Source organism: Papio anubis, chromosome 8 (assembly GCF_008728515.1).
Source record: "Papio anubis isolate 15944 chromosome 8, Panubis1.0, whole genome shotgun sequence".
Lineage (NCBI taxonomy): Eukaryota > Metazoa > Chordata > Mammalia > Primates > Cercopithecidae > Papio > Papio anubis.
In genome coordinates, this window is record NC_044983.1 from 7,634,759 (window position 1) to 7,653,428 (window position 18,670).

Sequence of the window (18,670 nt, forward strand, 5' to 3'; positions counted from 1 at the left end):
AACCAGTGGTACCTGGCACTTAACGAGTAAATCTAAAGGGGTATAGCCCAGAAACCTGTACATTAGACAGTCTCCCTAGATGCTGACGTTGCCAGGTCAGGGAATTACGTTCCTGGGAATTACACTTAGTTCACTAACAGGAGGGCAATCAAAATAAGAGAGGGGCTACCCTTCGCTGGCTACATCATCTTTAAATTCTTCATTTCCCACAGATCTAGCATCTTACAGAAAAACTAGCAGTGATCATTTTTGAAGCAGTGTCAAAATATCTTGAACGTTGATGGACACAGGATGAATATACCAAACACGGTTTACGTTCTGCTGGGATAGTAAAGAATACTTTTAAATCAGGAGTACCTCTTCGAAAGTCCTTAAAATGTAATCTTTGGTCTCTAGTCAAGAGAATAATCGAGTCTTAGGAGGAATATTTAAATTGAATTTAATTAAATACAAATGTCACACACTCCCTTCGTCCCAGAAATGGTCACTTCATCCTAATTAAGGAAATGGAAACTAATGATGACTTAAGCCTTATTCTGTGGAATGTGTTTAGACAAGTTCAGGCAAACACCAAAAACTGAGAAGTCCCCCCACCATACCTACAACATTCTGAAAATGCTTAAATGTTAAACTCCATTCTTTGTCTAGCAGTTCAATATGAGCTGCCAAAATTTAGTCCAATTAGTCAGTTCCAAATAATGTAGGCTCCTTGGAGTCTATAACCTTGGAGTCGTGACAGTTCTCCTTTGACAGTGGACCAGGACACAGGAGCTCCTCTTTCAGATTCTTTCAGTTGGCTTGGGCAACTCTGGTTTCAGAACCATGGAAGTTCAACATGGTAGTCACCAACTCTGGAAGATCAAAATCGTGTTTCCACCCCCAGTCCTTCCGAGCATTGCTGTCATCAAATTTCATCGGCCAACTATCCGCTAGGAAAAGATACGCAAGAGTAGCTTAAGTTATTCAGGTTGTGGATTTGCAAAAAGGTCTTGACCATTTTATAAAAAGGTCTACAGGTCTACAGTACAAAGTATAAAACAGGAAATTCCTTCAAGTAAAGCAGAACCGCTATTATGCACAGTCACCCTCCTGGGGCCAAAGACTATTAACCCATCTTTTGTCAGGCACTGTGAATTTTCACACATTATTAAAATCTCACACAACTTCATAAGAAGTTTTATACTCAAAGAGGTGCTTCCACCCACAAATTGGCAAAGTTACAGTATTTGAAAACCTGGGGCTGTTTTCATACTACCTCTATTGCTTCTATTTTTCCTTGCTTTATGTTTAAACTGTAAACAAGATGAAAGGCTAACAAGTTGTTTATTTGGAATGGAATGATTTCACCCACTTTAGAAATCATTCCCCAAAATCAAAGCTTCTGCTGGCTTGGGCTCAACAATTTCTTTGGGCTAGGCTCCTTCTCCAAAAGGTGTCTGGACCCTTGGGAAAGATCTGTGCTCTCCTTATCCTTCCAAGGTTTATGTCCTCCAGGGACTCACAGTAAAGGCCTTTGCCAGCGGGTACGAACCTATGGCCTGCCGAACGGCGTCCACATTGTATGTGATCTGGAATTCCGGCACGTGCTTGAGGACCTCCTGGGCCAGCTCCTCGGGTGTGAAGCTCATGGCGCTGACATTGTAGGTCCTCATGGAGAGGGACTCGGCCGGGGCCTCCATGACCTCCAGGGTGGCCCTGAGGCAGTCGTCAATGTACATCATGGGCAGCCTTGTGCGGGCTTCCAGGTTGCACTCGAATTTGCCATGCTTTGCGGCATCATGAAAAATCTGGACTGCATAGTCTGAAAGGGAATCCCATGTGTGGGTTATAACAAAACAATGAATGAGCCTCTTGGATCGAGGCAGCAGTTCTCAAATGTTCTAGTCTCAGAGCCTTTTTATAACGGATTCTTAAAATTTAAGAACTCCAGTCAAGCTCAGTGACTCACACCTGTAGTCCCAGCACTTTGGGAGGCCGAGGCAGGTAGATCGTCTGAGATCAGGAGTTCAAGACCAGCCTGTCCAACACAGTGAAACCCCATCTCTACTAAAAATACAAAAATTAGGCAGGTGTGATGGCACACATCTGTAATCCCTGCTACTTGGGAGACTGAGGCATGAGAATCACTCGAACCCAGGAGACGGGAGAGTGCAGTGAGCTGGGATGGCGCCACTGCACTCCAGCCTGGGGGACAGAACGAGACTCCATCTCAAAAAAAAAAAAAAACAAGAATTGAGAACTCCCAAAGAAATCTGACTAATGTGGGTTATATCAATATTTACTATAACAGAGTTAACTGAGAATTGTTTAGAATATTACCTTTTAAAATGACAATAAGCCTATCACATATTAATATGTATAACATTTTATAGGAAAAAGAGTAGATTTTCTAAACAAACAAATGGTACTGAGAAGGATGGTCTGTGGTACATTCTAAAAGTCTCTTTAGGGTCTGGCTTGATAGGGGTCTGCTGGAGCCCCCATCTGCTTCTGTATCCAGTCTGTTCTTATCTTACAAGCCACACCACCTCTGGAAAACTCCACGATGCATTTGTGAAAGGAGAGTGAAAAAGGCCAGTAATGTCTCCATATTGATAAGAGTTTTGACCCTCAAGACCCCTTGAAAGTGTCTTCAGGATGCCCGGAGCTCCCCAGACCACACTTGGAGAAGCACCATATTAAAAAGCAGAAGCTTTGTAAGACCTCCTTCCAAATCTCTCTGATGTGGTCAAGTATCTTCTATATCCATTCTCAGGACCACAGATGTGGAAAGGATACCTGACATGGAATTTATGAAAGAATGAGTGTTTGAGTCCAAAATAATAATCATCCTTACGTTCCTTTCACATACACAATGCCTACAGTCTATTTGAATAGGGCTCTCTCTGCGCATTAAGAAACAAGAGGCTGTTGCTTACTGGGGGTCTTCCTACACTGAGTCATAGATTTGTTCTTGAATATTACGTTTTATTCTGGCACTGTGGGTGGCCAATCCCGAGCTGGACCGACAACGCTGGCATGTGCTACCCTTAGTGAGTGTAAGCCAGTTGGGTTCACTGTGCTTTTAAAATGCACATCGAGAGACAACACAGAAACTCTGGTCGCCATACAGCTAAAAAGATAGCACATTCATTTACCACAAAGACAACTCCTCCTAGCAATCAGTCTTTTTTTTTTTTTTTTTTTTTTTTTTTGGTGGTTTTTGTTGTTTTTTATTTTTGAAACAGGGTCTCACTCTGTCACCCAGGCTGGAGTGCAGTGGCACGATCTCAGCTCACTGCAGCCTTGGCCTTCTGGGCTCAAGAGACCCTCCTGCCTCAGGTTCCCCGGTAGCTGGGACTACAGGTATGGGCCATCATGCCTGGCTAATTTTTGTTTATTTTTCATAGAGACAAGATCCCACTGTGTCGTCCAGGCTGGTCTCTGGCTAGAGTGATCCTCCCGCCTCAGCTTCCCAAAGTGCTGGAATTATAGGCATGAGCCTCCGCACCTGGCTAGAAAGCCTATCTAACATACAAGAGATGTAAGAAATAGAAAACACTTAACCAGTTGTTCCTCCTCCAGGCTGGGAGTCAGCTGAAATGATTCCAGGGTATCTCAGGCATCGGAAATCTAACCCATACCGGTAATGATAATACTATGAAAAAGAGAAAACATATTCAAACACAGATGTTTTAAATCAGATAGATGCAAAGCAATCTGCTTTTCTGAAATCTCATTCCATGCAGTTATATTTAAATACTCCTAAAGAAAATAAAGACTCCTAAGTTTTTATCTTTAAAAAAAAAAAAAATCAACTTTTTGGTGATACATCAATGCTGTAAATAACACATTAGCCTACAGTAGGGCTTTCCAGCCTCTCTTTGGAAAGGTGCCACTGATTATCGTCCTAAACGATTCAGCCTGAGTACATTCCCACACATGGCACGGGGAAAAGCAGAGGAGAGAACAGTAGATGAGAGGGCCGTGGCTATGACCGAGCTGGAGGAGCAGGCAGCAACTCAAAAGTATAAAGATAAAGAGTATTTTGCAGTAGTTCATGCCTATAATCCCAGCACTTTGGGATGCTGAAGTGGGTGGATCACTTGAGATAAGAAGTTTGAGACCAGCCTGGTCAACATGGCAAACCACTGCCTGTACTAAAAATATAAAATTTAGCGGGGCGTGGTGGCACGTGCCTATAATCCCAGCTACTTCGGAGGCTGAGGCATGAGAATCCCTTGAACCCAGGAGGCAGAGGCTGCTATGAGCTGAGATCACGCCACCACACTCCAGCCTGGGCAACAGAGCAAGACTCTGTCTCAAAAAACAAACAAACAAACAAAAAACCAAAAAACCCAAGATGTTTGAAGTTTTCTGTAGGTTTAGAGTTACTACCAATGGCTACCAATACTGGGAGCCAGAAAGAATGGTGGGGTACAAGTAAGACAAGCAGCAAATGAAGAGATGGGGACTGTGCACGGGGCACCCAGGAAGTGCTGAGTGTTCCCACACGGCTGAGGAGGTTTCAGGAGCTGGAGACACCTGCCACATGACAAACCCAGTGAGTTAAGTAAGCGACTCTGGGGCTGAGATCCAAGAAGAGGGAAAGGTCCTCCAGGGATGAATCACCAGGCCTTGGAGGCAAAAAGAATGAGAAAGCAAACAGCAAATTGTGCCAGCGGGGGCACATTCAGCAATCTCGCTGAGTGATACTTACTTCTCCCATGAGCTCCGCGTGGACCTTGGACACCCCATAGATGGTCCTGGGTCTCTGAATACAGAGATCGGGGGTTGGGTTCCGCGGAGAGGTGGGTCCAAAGGCCCCGATCGTGCTAGGCACAAACAATCGCAGATTGTGTTCCGCAGCGACATCCAGGATGTTATGCAGGCCTGAAATGAACAGACACTATCAGAATCTGAAAACATCTCTTCTTAAAGAACTGGAAAAACTGGCAAATCACATCCAGCCAGAGCCAGATGCTTACCAGTTATATTCACTGCTCTGGCCAGGGAAACATTTGCTTCTCCAATGGCGCTGAGCAAAGCGCTGTAATGAAACAACCAGGTGATGCGGTTGTTTACCACAATCTCCCGAAGATTCTTGTAATCCAAGATATCAGAATAAATGAACGGACCTGCAAGGAACATAAATTGAAACCACAAATGTGAAAAGGGTTGTGAACTACATGGACCTTTCCCCTTTCCCCCGTTGACTTGTGAATTTCATTGGTAGCCATGCGGTAACCAAGCCAGCTGGGCACTAGGCAGCATTTTTCTTATGGAAGATTCACAAGTCACAGTCAGCCCCCAGGTAATGACAGCAAACGCTCCTATAGGACCTGCCTGGGCCAGGCCCTGTTCTAAGGACTTTATGTACATTTCTTTCCCGTACAGCCTTGGAGGTAAACACATTTTACTGAGGAGGAAACAGGCACAGAGAGGTTAAGCAACTTGCCAGGATCAGAGAACAAGTGGAGGAATTGGGGTTGCAGCTAGGCATCGGCTCCAGAGTGGGTGCTGTTCCTCCCAGCCCTGTTTGCAGAGTGGCTTCACTCTGCTTCCAAGGTGCACATTTGAAAAGGAATAGAGAAATGGACTAATTAAACACCACCACCACCTTGGTATAGAAGAGCCACAAATCATGAGTTTATCATAATTATACAGAGGTAAAGTTGATTTTGTTCTGTGCCAATTTTCCCCACTTACAGCAAACTGTCACTCTTCCCCTATGGTGAGCAGCAAAAGGCTGATGCTGAACCAGGAAAGACTAGGGGGCATTACAAAACCATATTTCTGGGGCAGCAGGGACAGTCTTGCTCTGTCGCTCAGGCTGGAATGCAGTGATGCAATCATGGCTCGCTGCAGCCTCCATCTCCTGGGCTCAAGCGGTCCTCCCAAGTAGCTAGGACTGCAGGCATGTGCCACCATGCCAAGCTAATTTTTTATTTCTTGCGGAGACAGGGTCTCACTATATTGCCCAGGCTAGTCTTGAACTCGTGGACTCAAGTGATCCTCCCACCTCAGCCTCCCAAATTGTTGGGATTACAGGTGTGAGCCACCATGCCTAGTCATAAAAACATTTTTGAAGCAGTAAAAAACCTGACTAGAAGAGCTTGATTTTTTGGTGTGTGTGTGTGTGTGTGTGTGTGTGTCTGTCTGTGTAGTACTTTAAGAGCAATTCTACACTGGAACATCAGGATTTATTTTTCCAAATTTCTAAAGTTCCTTTTCTTCAGTACAGAACTTGATTTTTGTTTGTATTCTCTCCGAGTCAATAAGTTAAAACACAACAAGACAGGAAACAAAGTTTTTATTTCAAATAACATCAAAATATATTATTCCAAAAACTTCAAGATCAAAAGAACTCTTCTGCTCTTTTATCACCTGAACAAGCAGCAGCATTAAAAATACTTATTTTTAAGTGAAATACCACTGCCTCAATAACTTCTCTGAGTCATAAATTCAGCTAGGAGCTGTTGCACGCACCGATTTCATGAGCCACCTCTTTGTGCTTTGAAAATTAGAGATAAAAATAAAAGCAAGACCTATGGATCTCTTACCACTGTGAAAGACATGATCGGGGGGCTTCCTGATGTCAGACAAAATCACATTGTCCTTTCCGAATCGTTTCCTAAAGGGAAAATCAACACACACAAGTTGGCAACATCTAGGATGCAACGAGTCCTGTGAAAAGTCTTACAAAATAAGAACGGTAATTTTCTGCCAGACTCAAATCTCTACTTCCTCTTCATCCTCAATTCATACACCTTCTGTTCTTGTCTCTCTCACACTCAGGCCTCTATTTCCCTGCCCACGGCTCTGTCTTCTGTTTCTCCTCTCGCCTGACTGTAACCCTACGCTTGTCACCAGTTTCTTCCTATTACCCCTGAGAGTTTTTACCTCTTCCTCATCATTCTTCTCATCTTCTCTCCCTCTTCTTATTCTCTTATCCCATTCTCTCCAAATCCCACACTCTTCCCTTCCAGTTTGCACCTGTACTTCCCTTGGTTCCCAAACAACTAAAAGTCAAAGTGATTCGCTGGGAAAAGTGTGTCTCACTGCCTAAGTTAGGAAAAGAGAGAGAGAGAGAGAGAGAGCAAAGAACCAGTCTGGAGATGTTGAGTCAAGGGCCTGTGACAAGTCTGTGATATTCAGAGGCAAAATAAAATGTATTTTAGGCTGGGCACGGTAGCTCACATCTGTAATCCCAGCACTTTGGGGAGGTGAGGTGGGCAGATCACTTGAGGCCAGGGGTTAGAAGACCAGCCTGGGCAACATAGCAAGAGCCCGTCTCTACCAAAAACACAAAAAATTAGCCAGGCGTGGTGGTGGGTGCCTGTAGTCCCAGTTACTCAGGAGGCTGAGGCAGGAGAATCACTTGAACCCAGGAGGTGGAAGTTACAGGGAGCCAGAATTGCACCACTGCACTTCAGCCTGGGTGACAGAGCGAGGCTCCATCTCAAAAAAAAAAAAAAAGATATATATATATACACACACACACAATTATATATATAATTTATATATAGATGTATAAATATCTATATATATCTATATATATAGCAGTTATTTAGATATATCTTAACAATGGTAAGGAGCAAGAGGAGAGAAAAGACGTTTAAAAGGCATCACAGATGAGCTCCATATACTTAAGAACTCAGATTTTAAATTTCAAGTTTTTAGGGCTCTTACCTCAAAAGATTAGCAAGCCCCACTCCCAGCTGGCCAAGACCCCCTAGATGAAGAAGAAAAAAAAAGTGAAGCTTTAATGCAAATCTAACCAGTTCAATTATTCCCAGAACGTAATAACTGAGTGAGACTAGTTTTCAGTCTTAGCTAACTACGTAAGTCCTAGGTTGAGCTGATATAACTGCTGCTTACTTCCTATCTTCCCAGGAACGTGGTACAGCACTTAGAAATGCAATAATCTCCCCCAGGCTAGGACAGAGACCAACACAGGTAATATTGGTTTCAGAGACAGCACTCTCACCAGCATGGAGTGGTTCTGAGAAAGAGGAGAAGCAAGGGCGTAAGAAGAGGAAAATCTCATGAAAGCCAGGCACAGGTCTGGAATTTCTTGGGGCAGGAACTCAATCCTGGCCTTCATTATTTTGATGAACTTTGAAGCTTGTCTGCTATGGGTGACAAAATCATTCAAAACCAGTATGAACAGATTCCTATCCACCTCTGGTGGGATGAGGCAGAATCCCATCCTCCATTAGAAGTGGACTGGGATATGAAAGGGCAAAGAGGCAGGGAGAAACCAAGAAGTCATTTGGAAAAGGGACAGACAACTGACTCAACAAGGCGCCACTGAGAAAGTTAAAATGAATAGTATAGCTTCCAGTTTGAAGGATTCAACATGCCATTGATAGAAACAGGAGGCCAGTGGGCTAGGAGCACATTCGGGAAAGGACAACAGTCCATTTCATTTGAGAGAAACTGATGAGGCAGGAAGATATAAAAGTGGCACTTCCTGTAAGCATTTGTTAACTTGGGAATAAAACCAGGACACCCTGAAAGATGCATCATTAGTGGAGGCGAGAGGGAATAAAACACTCGGACAACACGATGGGTGAATCCGAAGAAAGGCACAGAGGGAAATCTACTAAGCTTGAAACTTATTTCAGCATCAGAAGTGGAGAAGGCAGTAAAAGGGCACACGCCCCACACGCACGCGCGCACACGAAAATGAGAAGGATAATGCTGTAAAACCAAGGGAAGAAAGCCTGGCAAGAAAGAGAAAGAAGTAAAACATGTCCATCAAACTGGAGGTAGGCTTGGGCTGGCTGGAAGTGACAGAGTAAAGTCTGGAGTGAGAACGATACAAAATCTGGGGCCAAACATACTTGAGGTGAGTAGGTTCAGGGAGCGAGTCACTGGCAACGATGAGCTCAAGGGCAACAGTGAGTGCTGCGGCAACAAGTCCCTTGGCCAGACGCTAACTTACCTTCTCTATTTCCAACATGCAAATGTGCAATAATAGTTTGGGATGAATGACTCTGAGTTTAGGTTCAGGAGTCTGGCCAAGGAACAGCGTGCCTAACACCAGAATCAATGTTCTAGCCCTGGCACCTTCCTGTGCACTAGCCTTCACTCCCCAGACTGATCCTAATATAGAAGGGAACCAAGTTCCAGAGCAGCTTTTGGCCCCCAGGTTCCTAGATTCCTTCGAACAACAATAAAAGTTATGGCAGGGAAAACCAAGTGCTGGGAACAGTGATGAAATAAGGATTTGGATTTGCAAAATTCTAAAAACCAACCAAACAAAAAAGCCAATGGTGAAAAAGGCAGTGTCTGATCAACAAGAGCAGCTGCTCTAATTTAACACTTTGTATTATAAAATACCTCACTCTGAAATCCTTTTCATAGTACAGACAGTAAATCCAGATTCTGCCATCAGGCCAAGCCTGTTTTTGCTGCATTATCGGCTACAGAGACAGGCAGTATGGTTCGGATGGCACATTACACATTCTCAAAACAAAGGCACAGACACACAGCACAGGAAAGAATCAAGCCATGGAAGTAGAAAAAAGAAAAGAAAAACGAACCTGTAATTAAGACTCGCGGATGGTCTGTGGCAGAGAAAGACGCAGAGTGGAAGTTAGCATCTGCTGGAATTTGCCGAGGGGAGATGCCCAGAAAGCGGACCGGCAGGACAGGTGTCCAACAGCCACAGGCCGGGCTCTGCCCCACTCGCCTCAGCATCCGAATGAACAGCATTCTCCTTTCAAATACCTTGTGAGAAAAAAGGAGCAGAGTTAATGATGTGACCTTTTATCCCTCCAGCTCTTCGAAACGAACTCTTCAACTGAAATGAACACTAAGATTGTCAGCGAATGAGCAAAGCTACGCTTTTAGATTCAGGAATCGAACTAAAGAGACTGCTGAGTTCGCCGATAGGAAGCCAGTCAAGGGCCTCCCGTGAGCCAGGCCCTGTGATAAAGGGATAAAGTGTTGCTCACACAAAGTCCAGCCAAACAAAGGCCGAACTGAGATTCAGAACTGACACTGCACAACGCTGACACCAGCTGGGATCTAATGCAACACAGGCGGTGACTGCACAGAGAACCTGCACACCACAGAGACAGTCGGTGGATCCTAGCAAAGGCTTTAAGTCTTGACTACAACTGTTATCAACTTGTCCACACAACATCTGAGGATACAAATGGGTCCCAGATTAAATATTAAATACAAAGTGCCCTATAAATCTTGCGTTAACACTCACATGTTACAATGAACCAGCCTAGAAAAGCAGAGGGTTAAGATAAAAAGGCCCATAGCAATATTTAGTAAGCTGGGAAGGATTTTTGTTTTTCCATCATCTCTGTAGAAAGGGTCACATAGAAAAGCCATTTTCTTATTGTTTCAGAGATCACACAATTTAATTTAGCCTAGCTCCTCCTCCTCATCAGCTTTAGTACCAGCTGACCATGAAATCAGCCCTGGCCTCAGAGGTCAAGACGGTCCAGTCACATATGGCTTGAGACTGCCATGTTCCTCAACCTGTCCCCAACACCCAGGCAAGCGTATCTTGAGAGCAGCTGCCCAGCTTGCTTTGCTGGTTCTAACAGCAAACCCCCCAGCCTCCCTACCGGCTGGCCTATCACACACCACACACTGACCTGTGGCCTCTACTTTCTCACCCGCTGGAAGAGGAAGATCTCTTCCAACAGAAAAAGCAGGTGAGCTTCAAAGCCAACTCAGGTGTCCCATCCCCTCAAGCATCTTCTATTTTGCATTATAAAGGGAGAAAAAGTAAACCACAGTTAGAGACATTTCCTGTAAGATATAAACTCATAGGAAGGTACTCAGTGCCTCAAGTAGATTTAAGACAGTGATTCCAAGTTAAATGCCAGAAGTAGCAGAAGCTTTCTTGCAATCCCTAATCATACCAAAACCCAAATTACAGGAAACAAAAGGAAAATAATGTCTTTTCGAAACACATACCTTTTCATACCTTTCTGGGTCATGAAGGTTTTGCTCTTTAGCACTCCAAAACAAGACAGACGGAAGCTGCCTGGTGGCTTCTCTGGGTCAGTGACTGGACCCACCAGGTGTCCAGCATCTAGAAGACACCTGAGGCCCTTCACCCCAGCTAATGTTCTCAAATAAGTGAGCAGAAGAGAACCTTCTCACTGTGGGCACATCTCTGCTTTCACTGCACAGGCCCAAAGTGATGAGGCAGGTGTCCAGGATGGGCTACATTACGGGAAAGGCCTCAGCTTTTCTTCAGGCAGACCTTAGAGGAATGCTAAGTGTAGCCACTGCTGACACCTGAAACCAGGTAAGAACTTGGATTCTTAAAGTCACTTATTTCAGCAAGTGCAAAGGGATATTGAGGAAGCCCAGAGACAACATTTCCCAGAATATTCGAGACTGAAAGACAATTCCAATTCCCGAAAGCAAAATAACGAACAGTCACAGTTAAAAAGGGTTTTTTAAATTTAAAAATGGAAAAGACGGGAGCTGCGGGGGAAGAGCAAACCCTGAAGATATAAAACAGGTACAACTGTATTCATCGCTTTCTCCACAAAGGGAAAGCATGAAGGAGGCACCCAACAAATTGTTAAATGAATGTGGAGTTCAGTTCAACAACATGGACAGTTCGTAGCAGAGTTGGTTCTTCTTAATTCACTATTATTAGTAGCTAACATTTTTTGCTGTTTATATACCACAAGCTGGTGAGTGCTCAATGGTACTACCACAAGCACCACTCCCCTAGAAAACCTAGTTCTTAACCACCGCGCAGCAATACTGCCTCTATTACAGAATCACTTTAATACATAGGTATTATAAACAAAAATAATTTTAAAACCCTCCAACCCTCCAAGGCATGTAGCTTTTCTTGTTGCTCCTGCCAAGTTAAACTTAATACTCTTAAGGCAGAAGTTCTCTAATTTTTTGGTCTTTATATATATCTATGTTTCATATCTACGTTTCATATCTATATAAAGACCAAAAAAATAGAGTCTGTATATTATGGTCTATATATTTGGTCTATGGATCAAAAAAGTATGGTCTATACATATAACTCCTTTATACTCTTAAAAATGGAGAACCCCAAAACGTTACTGTTTATGTTGGTTGTATCTATTAATGTTTAGTGTTAGAAAGCAAAACAAATAAATGTTTAACATCTTTATTAATTCATTTAAAAACAATAAATACGTTAACATAAACATCATTAAAATAACTATATTTTCAGGAGCCTGAGATAGAAGAATTGCTTGAACCGGGGATGTGGAGGTTGCAGTGAGCCGAGATGGTGCCTCTGCACTCCACTCCAGCCTGGTAGAGCAAGGTTACATCTCAAAAAACAAAACAAAACAAAACAAAAAAACCCTGTTTTCCAATACAAAAAATATTCAGTGGAAGGAGTGCCATTATTTTAAACTTTATACTTCTCTTTGATTAAAAAAAAACATACAAAAAACCCCTGGATTTTCATATCTGCTTCTGCAATTTGTTTCTCTAATTGAAAAAAAATCCAAACACATCAAAGCAGTGAAAAGAGGAAATGGTATTTTATTCATTTTTTCAAATAATTCTGGAAGTTCATCTTTGCTACCACTCCAAAACTCAATGCATCGGTCTTCTTAAAGGTTAGTTGTGATGCGGAATCTGAAAGCTTATCAATGAACTCTTTGTACTTTGCTGCATTAAAACTTAATTTAATGCCTTAAACCAGTGGTCCCCAACCTTTTTAGCACCAGGGACCAGTTTTGTGGAAGACAATTTTCCATAGACTGGGAGGAAGGGGGGTGGTTTCGGGATGATTCAAGCACATTCCATTTATTGTGCACTTTATTTCTATTATTATTGCATTATAATATATAATAAAATAATTATACAACTCACCATAATCTAGAATCAGTGGGAGCCCTGAGGTTGTTTTCCTGCAACTAGACGGTCCCATCTAGTAACAGATCATCAGGAATTAGATTCTCATAAGGAGTGTGCAACCTAGATCCCTGGCATGTGCAGTTCACAATAGGATTTGCGCTTCTATGAGACTCTAATGCTGCAGCTGATCTGACAGGAGGCAGAGCTCAGGCGAGCAATGGGGAGCAGCTGTACATACAGGTGAAGCTTTATTCGTTCACTCAATCACTGCCGCTCACCTCCTGCTGTGCAGTCTGACTCCTGACAGCCCATGGGCTGGCACTGCTTTAAATGGATCTTTTAGCCCTGCATGACTTTGTACCTTCATGCATTAGCCTTTTGGAAAATATTGGTTCAGTACGTTATGTGCATTGTCCAAATATTAACACACTTCACTATATGATATTAAAAAGTCCTACTAGTTAATATCACCACTGATCTCGTCAGAAAATTCCTAAGTACGGGGAAGCTGTCAAGTTCATGGTGGTAAATACAAATTAATTGGCAAGAAACACTGTTAGTTGTTTCCTTGAAGTGACAGGCTCACTTCCTTCATGTTTTAGAATATGTCCGGCAATTATCCAAGTAAGAATACTCATTGTTTGTCAGCCTGTCAAGCAAAAATGGTTTTCTATGAAGAAAAGTGGCCAGTTCAGCTCACAATTCAATCACACGCTGCTTCAGCTGAAGACAACCATCACACTTTGAAACATGTCATAGAGGGCTTTATAGGCACTTCCCTACACTATACAGCATATCCAAGAGATGCATACTCAGAAGTCAGGATTTAATCCGGACAGTCATTTTTACTGTTTCATCAGGACATTCTCAAGTAAAACTGTCAATTTTCTCTCATTTCTTATTGAAAGCATAGGGCAGTAAAGAATACAGTGACGACTAGAACAGCTTGGTACCAACTGCCTTGATTTGCACAAAGGCACCAGGAGTTTTACCCAGCATTGCTCTGGCATCATCAATGCAAGTTCAACGCACTTGTTCCAGAATGAATCATAAAATTCAAAAAAGTTATTCAACTTTGAATATCTTGGCACTACTCATGTTTGCCACCAAGCATTCACTAAAAAGCTACTGTCTATTGTAAAGATAAAGGATTGTATATTGCTATTACATATTACAATAAAAAGATTATCTAAAAAGGAATTGATTGGTTTGGTGCTGATACCAGAAGAATACAAGCAAAATGGCACTTCTAGTCGTTCTTCCATTTGTGAGGCAGAAATACACTTCTACAGTCAATATACTAACTGGGTCTTCATGTTTCAGCTAAATCTTTAATTTGGCAGATTACTGTATCATTGGAAAGCTGAAGTGCTATGAGCTCGTTCAATGCTTTTTCATCTAAACAAGGCTTTATCATGTGTTTCTGCAACCAATGCAACTTGATAATTGATCCTGCTTGACGCTTCAACTTTGTCGTTTTTAGTTTGAAAAGCCATGACAAAAATCTCTGACTTTTAAAAAGCTCATTATATCCACACTTAAGCGATTCAGTTCATTTTTCTTGAGAGGACTCGGAATGGTTGGTCTCAAAATAATGCTACTGGCACCATAATACTATTGAAAATGGTTCTGTGGCATAAGACACATAAGACCAATTACTAACAGCTATAAAGCTCAGGAAATCTTTCACCTTGCCTTAGTTTTGCCCATTTCTCTGGAGTAAATGCCTCCGTTCCATGAATCAGGAATACTCTGATATATTCATTTCATTTTTTTCAGCATTTTAGGCAGAGGTGGTGCAGCTGTAAGCTGAAAAATCAAGTTTTCTAATATCCCCCTTTTAAGTCAAGAATCTATCCTGAAATAGAAAAATATCTAAATATCCTTTTATTTTAGAATAAAATATTATTACATTCAAAAATCATTTTATGCCATTTGAAATTTTAGAAAGGCTTTCCAATCAAGACTACAGAGTGCACTTTTTGTTGTTTTTTCACACAGGCACAGAAAACTCTGGGGTTTCAAATTAGTAACTTATTAATAGAAAATTAGGTCACAGATACAACAGGTATAAGTGAAGATAGCCAGTAAGTGCACGGTAGAAATACTAAGTGCAAATTGAGTTCATTTCTGAAAATGCAGATATTTTTATCCTAACCCTAACACCTTAGAAGATCTGAGAAACAGCAGAATACACAAGCACAAATTCCATCAGTCATCACAGGCAAAGCTCTTTGCAAGTCATGTAATCTCTGGGAAACTCACTGCACACTTGTGAGAGAAAGAATGAAAAAGGTAAATAACATCTTAGTATTCTTTTAAAAAATAGTTTTGACCTCATGGACCCTACGAAAGGTTTCAGAGACCCTCCACAGTTCCCCAGATTACAATTTGAGAACAGCTGCTCTAAAGTAAAACTTTCTTTGCCAAGCTAGATACTAAATTTATATAGAGAAAGTCAAAGATGATTTTCAGTCCCTCCTACCTAAAGATCAAATGAGAGCTCATGAACTTTCTGTCCCAAGCACCTTGTTTACTTTAATTGCAAGGGATAAAGAGGAAAAGGTTAACATACTCTCCTCCACAAATAATGAAGCACTTTCCCAACCCGGGCCTCTCTGAGGTGGTCATGGAAGGTCACAACTTCTTCCATGCCCCTGCATATCCACTTATCTGCATTAACAGCAGCAGTCACACAGCAGCGGCATCGGGAAGTGAGGGGGCGATAGAGACACAGACTACAGCCCAGATGACTCGAGTGATTGCTTGCACATGGGTGGGTGGTGAAGGTGTCAAGAATATGAAGGTCTCTAATTGGGGCCGCTGCTAGAATGGGCTTTCTGGAGAAGCAGATCAGGTGAGAAGACAGAAGTCAAGTGAGTTTGGTTGTGGACATGTTAGGTTTAGGTGCCAGAGACGATATATTTGCCTCTCCCAGGAAGCTGTGATGCACGTTCGTACTTAATGCTGTGTCTAGGAGGCAGACAGGAAGGGGAAACTATCACAGGTTTACATCTCAAAAATCAAATGACCCTATTCTCTGGGGGAAAAAAAAGTTACCTCAGTTTCTTGGGGTGTGGCAGTGGGGGCGGGGTGGGGGAACTTAATTCAACTGTAATTGCTCTAAAGATAGGTATTTTTTAGCTATTAAGGAAACTTCCACCCATAATACCGAAGACAACTAGATATGCAGCATCAGTTTTCCTCTGTGTTCTTGCTGTCATGAGATCTCCCAACATTTCTGTCTGTAATTATTCTTAGGTATGGAGACAGTAACAGATGTATTAAGTAATGTCTTTAGCAATTAAGCGTGAAACTAAGATATCCAGCCTCCAACAGATGAATGGATAAAGAAAATAAGGTCTACACATACAACGGAAGTTTTTCAGTCTTAAAAAAGGAGGGAATTCTGACACTTGCTACAACATGGATGAAGCTCGAAGTCATCAGGCTAAGTGAAATAAATCAGTCACCGAAGGACAAACACTGTATGACTCCACTGATGTGCATTAATTAAAGTACTCAAAAAATCATAGACACAAAGTAGAAAGGTGGCTGGTTGCCAAGGGCTGGGGTAGAGGCAGAGAAATTAGTGTTTAATGAGCGCACAGTTTCAGTTTTGCAAGATGAACAAGTGCTGGAGATTGATTAAATAACAACGTGAATATACTTAACGCTACTGAACTGTACGCTTAGAAATGTTTAGGATGGTAAATCTAATGTTACGTGATAGGAATCACAAAATTACAACAGAAAAAAGTTTTACAGTGTTCAGCACCATGAAATGACCTGCATGCATATGTGCGTGTGTATATATAGATATATCTGAAGAGCCAGAAAACTCGCCTAACAGATCAGTGTTGCCCCCAAAGACCCGGCAAACTCCAAACCCCCAGCCCTTGTCCTCTCCCCTCTTCCATTTGTAAACCTGTTTAAACCTACTACTCTCCCGCTGCCCGCTCCTTCCTTCCAGCCTCAGGGGTCTGCAGGAGCATTTCCGCTGCTGGTGCTCACGCCTAGCCCCTCACATCGGGCCTTCCCTGCTCTGAACTCAGTGATAACTGCCCCGTTGACAACTTCCTGGCGCCAATGCCCCCTGCCCCCTCCCCACTTCTAACTTAATACCTATGTCCATCCTCACCTTCATTTTCACTGGGTTCCCGCACTCCAATCTTATTCTGCTTTAAGGAGCAAGAACGTTTACCAGACGCATTTGCAAGGCAGTCTGGGCTTTAAAACCTGACTCATTACATCATCATTATCACCAATGCATCCTCTTAATAGTAATGATCCAAGGAAAAATCAGGCGCCTCGTAACTACGGAGCATTGGCAAAGCATCTGCTTTCCTGAACTCTTATTTAACCCTCACAGCCACCCTTAAGCTGGGGCCTTTTCCCCTTTTTTCAGAATCCACTGACCAGCTCAAGGTCAGGCAGTTACTAACTACCAAGAGAGGTAGGTCCACCATGTCCCAAACCCTCTACCTCCACCACCCCGACTCTTTCCACTCAAGAGAAGAGATGAGCTCAGATGCCTAAGAGAAGGCAAAGAAGAAACACCCCCAGGGCCACGCAGGGGGCACCTTTCCTGGCAGTCTGCACCCCTCCCCAGGGGGAGAGCACGGCCCAGCCAGGGGTTCTGGACCCGCGGTCGGCCTCGCTATGTGCGCCTGGCTTCTTGCCTTGACAAATCTCAAGTTTCCGCGTCCTTAGAAAGGGGGCAATCACCGTGCCATCCCAATAGATTGTTGAGAGCATTTAATAAAAGCAGTCAATCTATGAAAAGCACTGTGCAAACTGCGCGCTCCATGTAAAGGCTCAATCCACATTCGCTTTCTCTCTTAAGTCTCTGAGCTGGTAAAGTCTGGGCTTTAAGTGCGGATGATCCGAAAGCTAGAAAGGATCGAGAAAATCCCAAAGCTCTAAATGTGAGCTAGGGAGAGTCTCAGAGGGAGGTCTGACTGCAGAGCGGGAGTCTCCTCCTCCCGCGAGCGGCTGCCCGGGACGGGAAGCCCATGGGGCATCCAGGACGAGGACGCGAGGTCTCAGCCTGGGCGGGTGGACAGGGTGTAGGGTCCTACCCTCCGCAGGCAATGGCTTCCCAAAGTCTGGATAAACCAGTTTCGAGGGGCCGGCCATGCCCGCCCCTCTTCCCAGCGTGGGGAACCTTTTAAAAAGTGGAGGGGAGCGGGTGTCGCGCCCTGCCAACCCGGGCTGCGCCTGGGCCCTCCCCGCACCAGGCTCCCGCGCCGCCCTCCAGACTATGTGGCCACGGCCGGGACACCCGCGCGCGCCCGGGAGCGCAGAATCTGCGGCGCCGTGCAGGGCTCGCCCCGACTTCGGCCAGCCCCTGGCCACCAGCTCCGCGGCCCGTCCCCACTCCAAGAGGGGGCTCGGCTCCCTCTTCCACTCGGGGAAATGTCGGGCGACCCCCAGACTGACCTTCCTGCGCACCCCGCTGAGGCTGCGAACCCAGAGCCGGAGCTGCCCGCAGACCCAGCGCAGGCCAACCCCGGCGCCTTTATCCCGCGCCGCCCCGCCAGGCGCACCAATCCCGGGCCGAGGAGGGGGACCGCGCGGCGCCGCGGAAGGCTGGCCGCGTACGCCCCCCGCAGGGAGGATTCAGGGACAGTCAGGGCCCCGGGAGAGTCCGCGCGCATCGCCCTCTCCGCGGCGCCAGCCCTGGCGTCTGCGCGTGGCCCCGCCAGGGAGGGGCGACGCGATCAGAGTCGCACGCGACCGAAATCCGCACTCTGGAGCCGCAGAGCGCGCCGTCTTGCTGTGTTTAGCCGCTCCCTGGCAAGTGACGTGGGGAAAGAACGCAGGGCGCAAGAGAGACAGCTGG

General features: G+C 44.2%; 1 protein-coding gene across 1 annotated transcript; it reads right to left on the reverse strand.

The window, feature by feature from the left end:
- Nucleotides 1-422: 422 nt before the first annotated feature.
- On the reverse strand, nucleotides 423-18,372 carry LOC101014419 (L-threonine 3-dehydrogenase, mitochondrial). The gene is made up of 9 exons (XM_003902420.5): nucleotides 18,268-18,372; nucleotides 9,531-9,717; nucleotides 7,672-7,714; nucleotides 6,543-6,613; nucleotides 4,968-5,117; nucleotides 4,700-4,872; nucleotides 3,547-3,637; nucleotides 1,532-1,801; nucleotides 423-929 (listed from the first exon to the last, which is right to left on the reverse strand). Exons 2-9 carry the CDS (start codon nucleotides 9,700-9,702, stop codon nucleotides 790-792), a joined length of 1,110 nt encoding a protein of 369 aa, XP_003902469.2. The 5' UTR covers nucleotides 9,703-9,717; nucleotides 18,268-18,372; the 3' UTR covers nucleotides 423-789.
- Nucleotides 18,373-18,670: the final 298 nt, after the last annotated feature.

Bases quoted from the DNA above. Each gene is read 5' to 3' on its own strand.
- LOC101014419 (XM_003902420.5), bottom strand. From the start codon at position 9,702: ATGCTGTTCATTCGGATGCTGAGGCGAGTGGGGCAGAGCCCGGCCTGT. The intron at 7,715-9,530 runs GTTCGTTTTTCT...TTCTTCATCTAG, and splicing joins TCCGCGAGTCTTAATTACAG to GGGGTCTTGGCCAGCTGGGA. The intron at 6,614-7,671 runs GTAAGAGCCCTA...TTTTCCCTTTAG, and splicing joins GGGCTTGCTAATCTTTTGAG to GAAACGATTCGGAAAGGACA.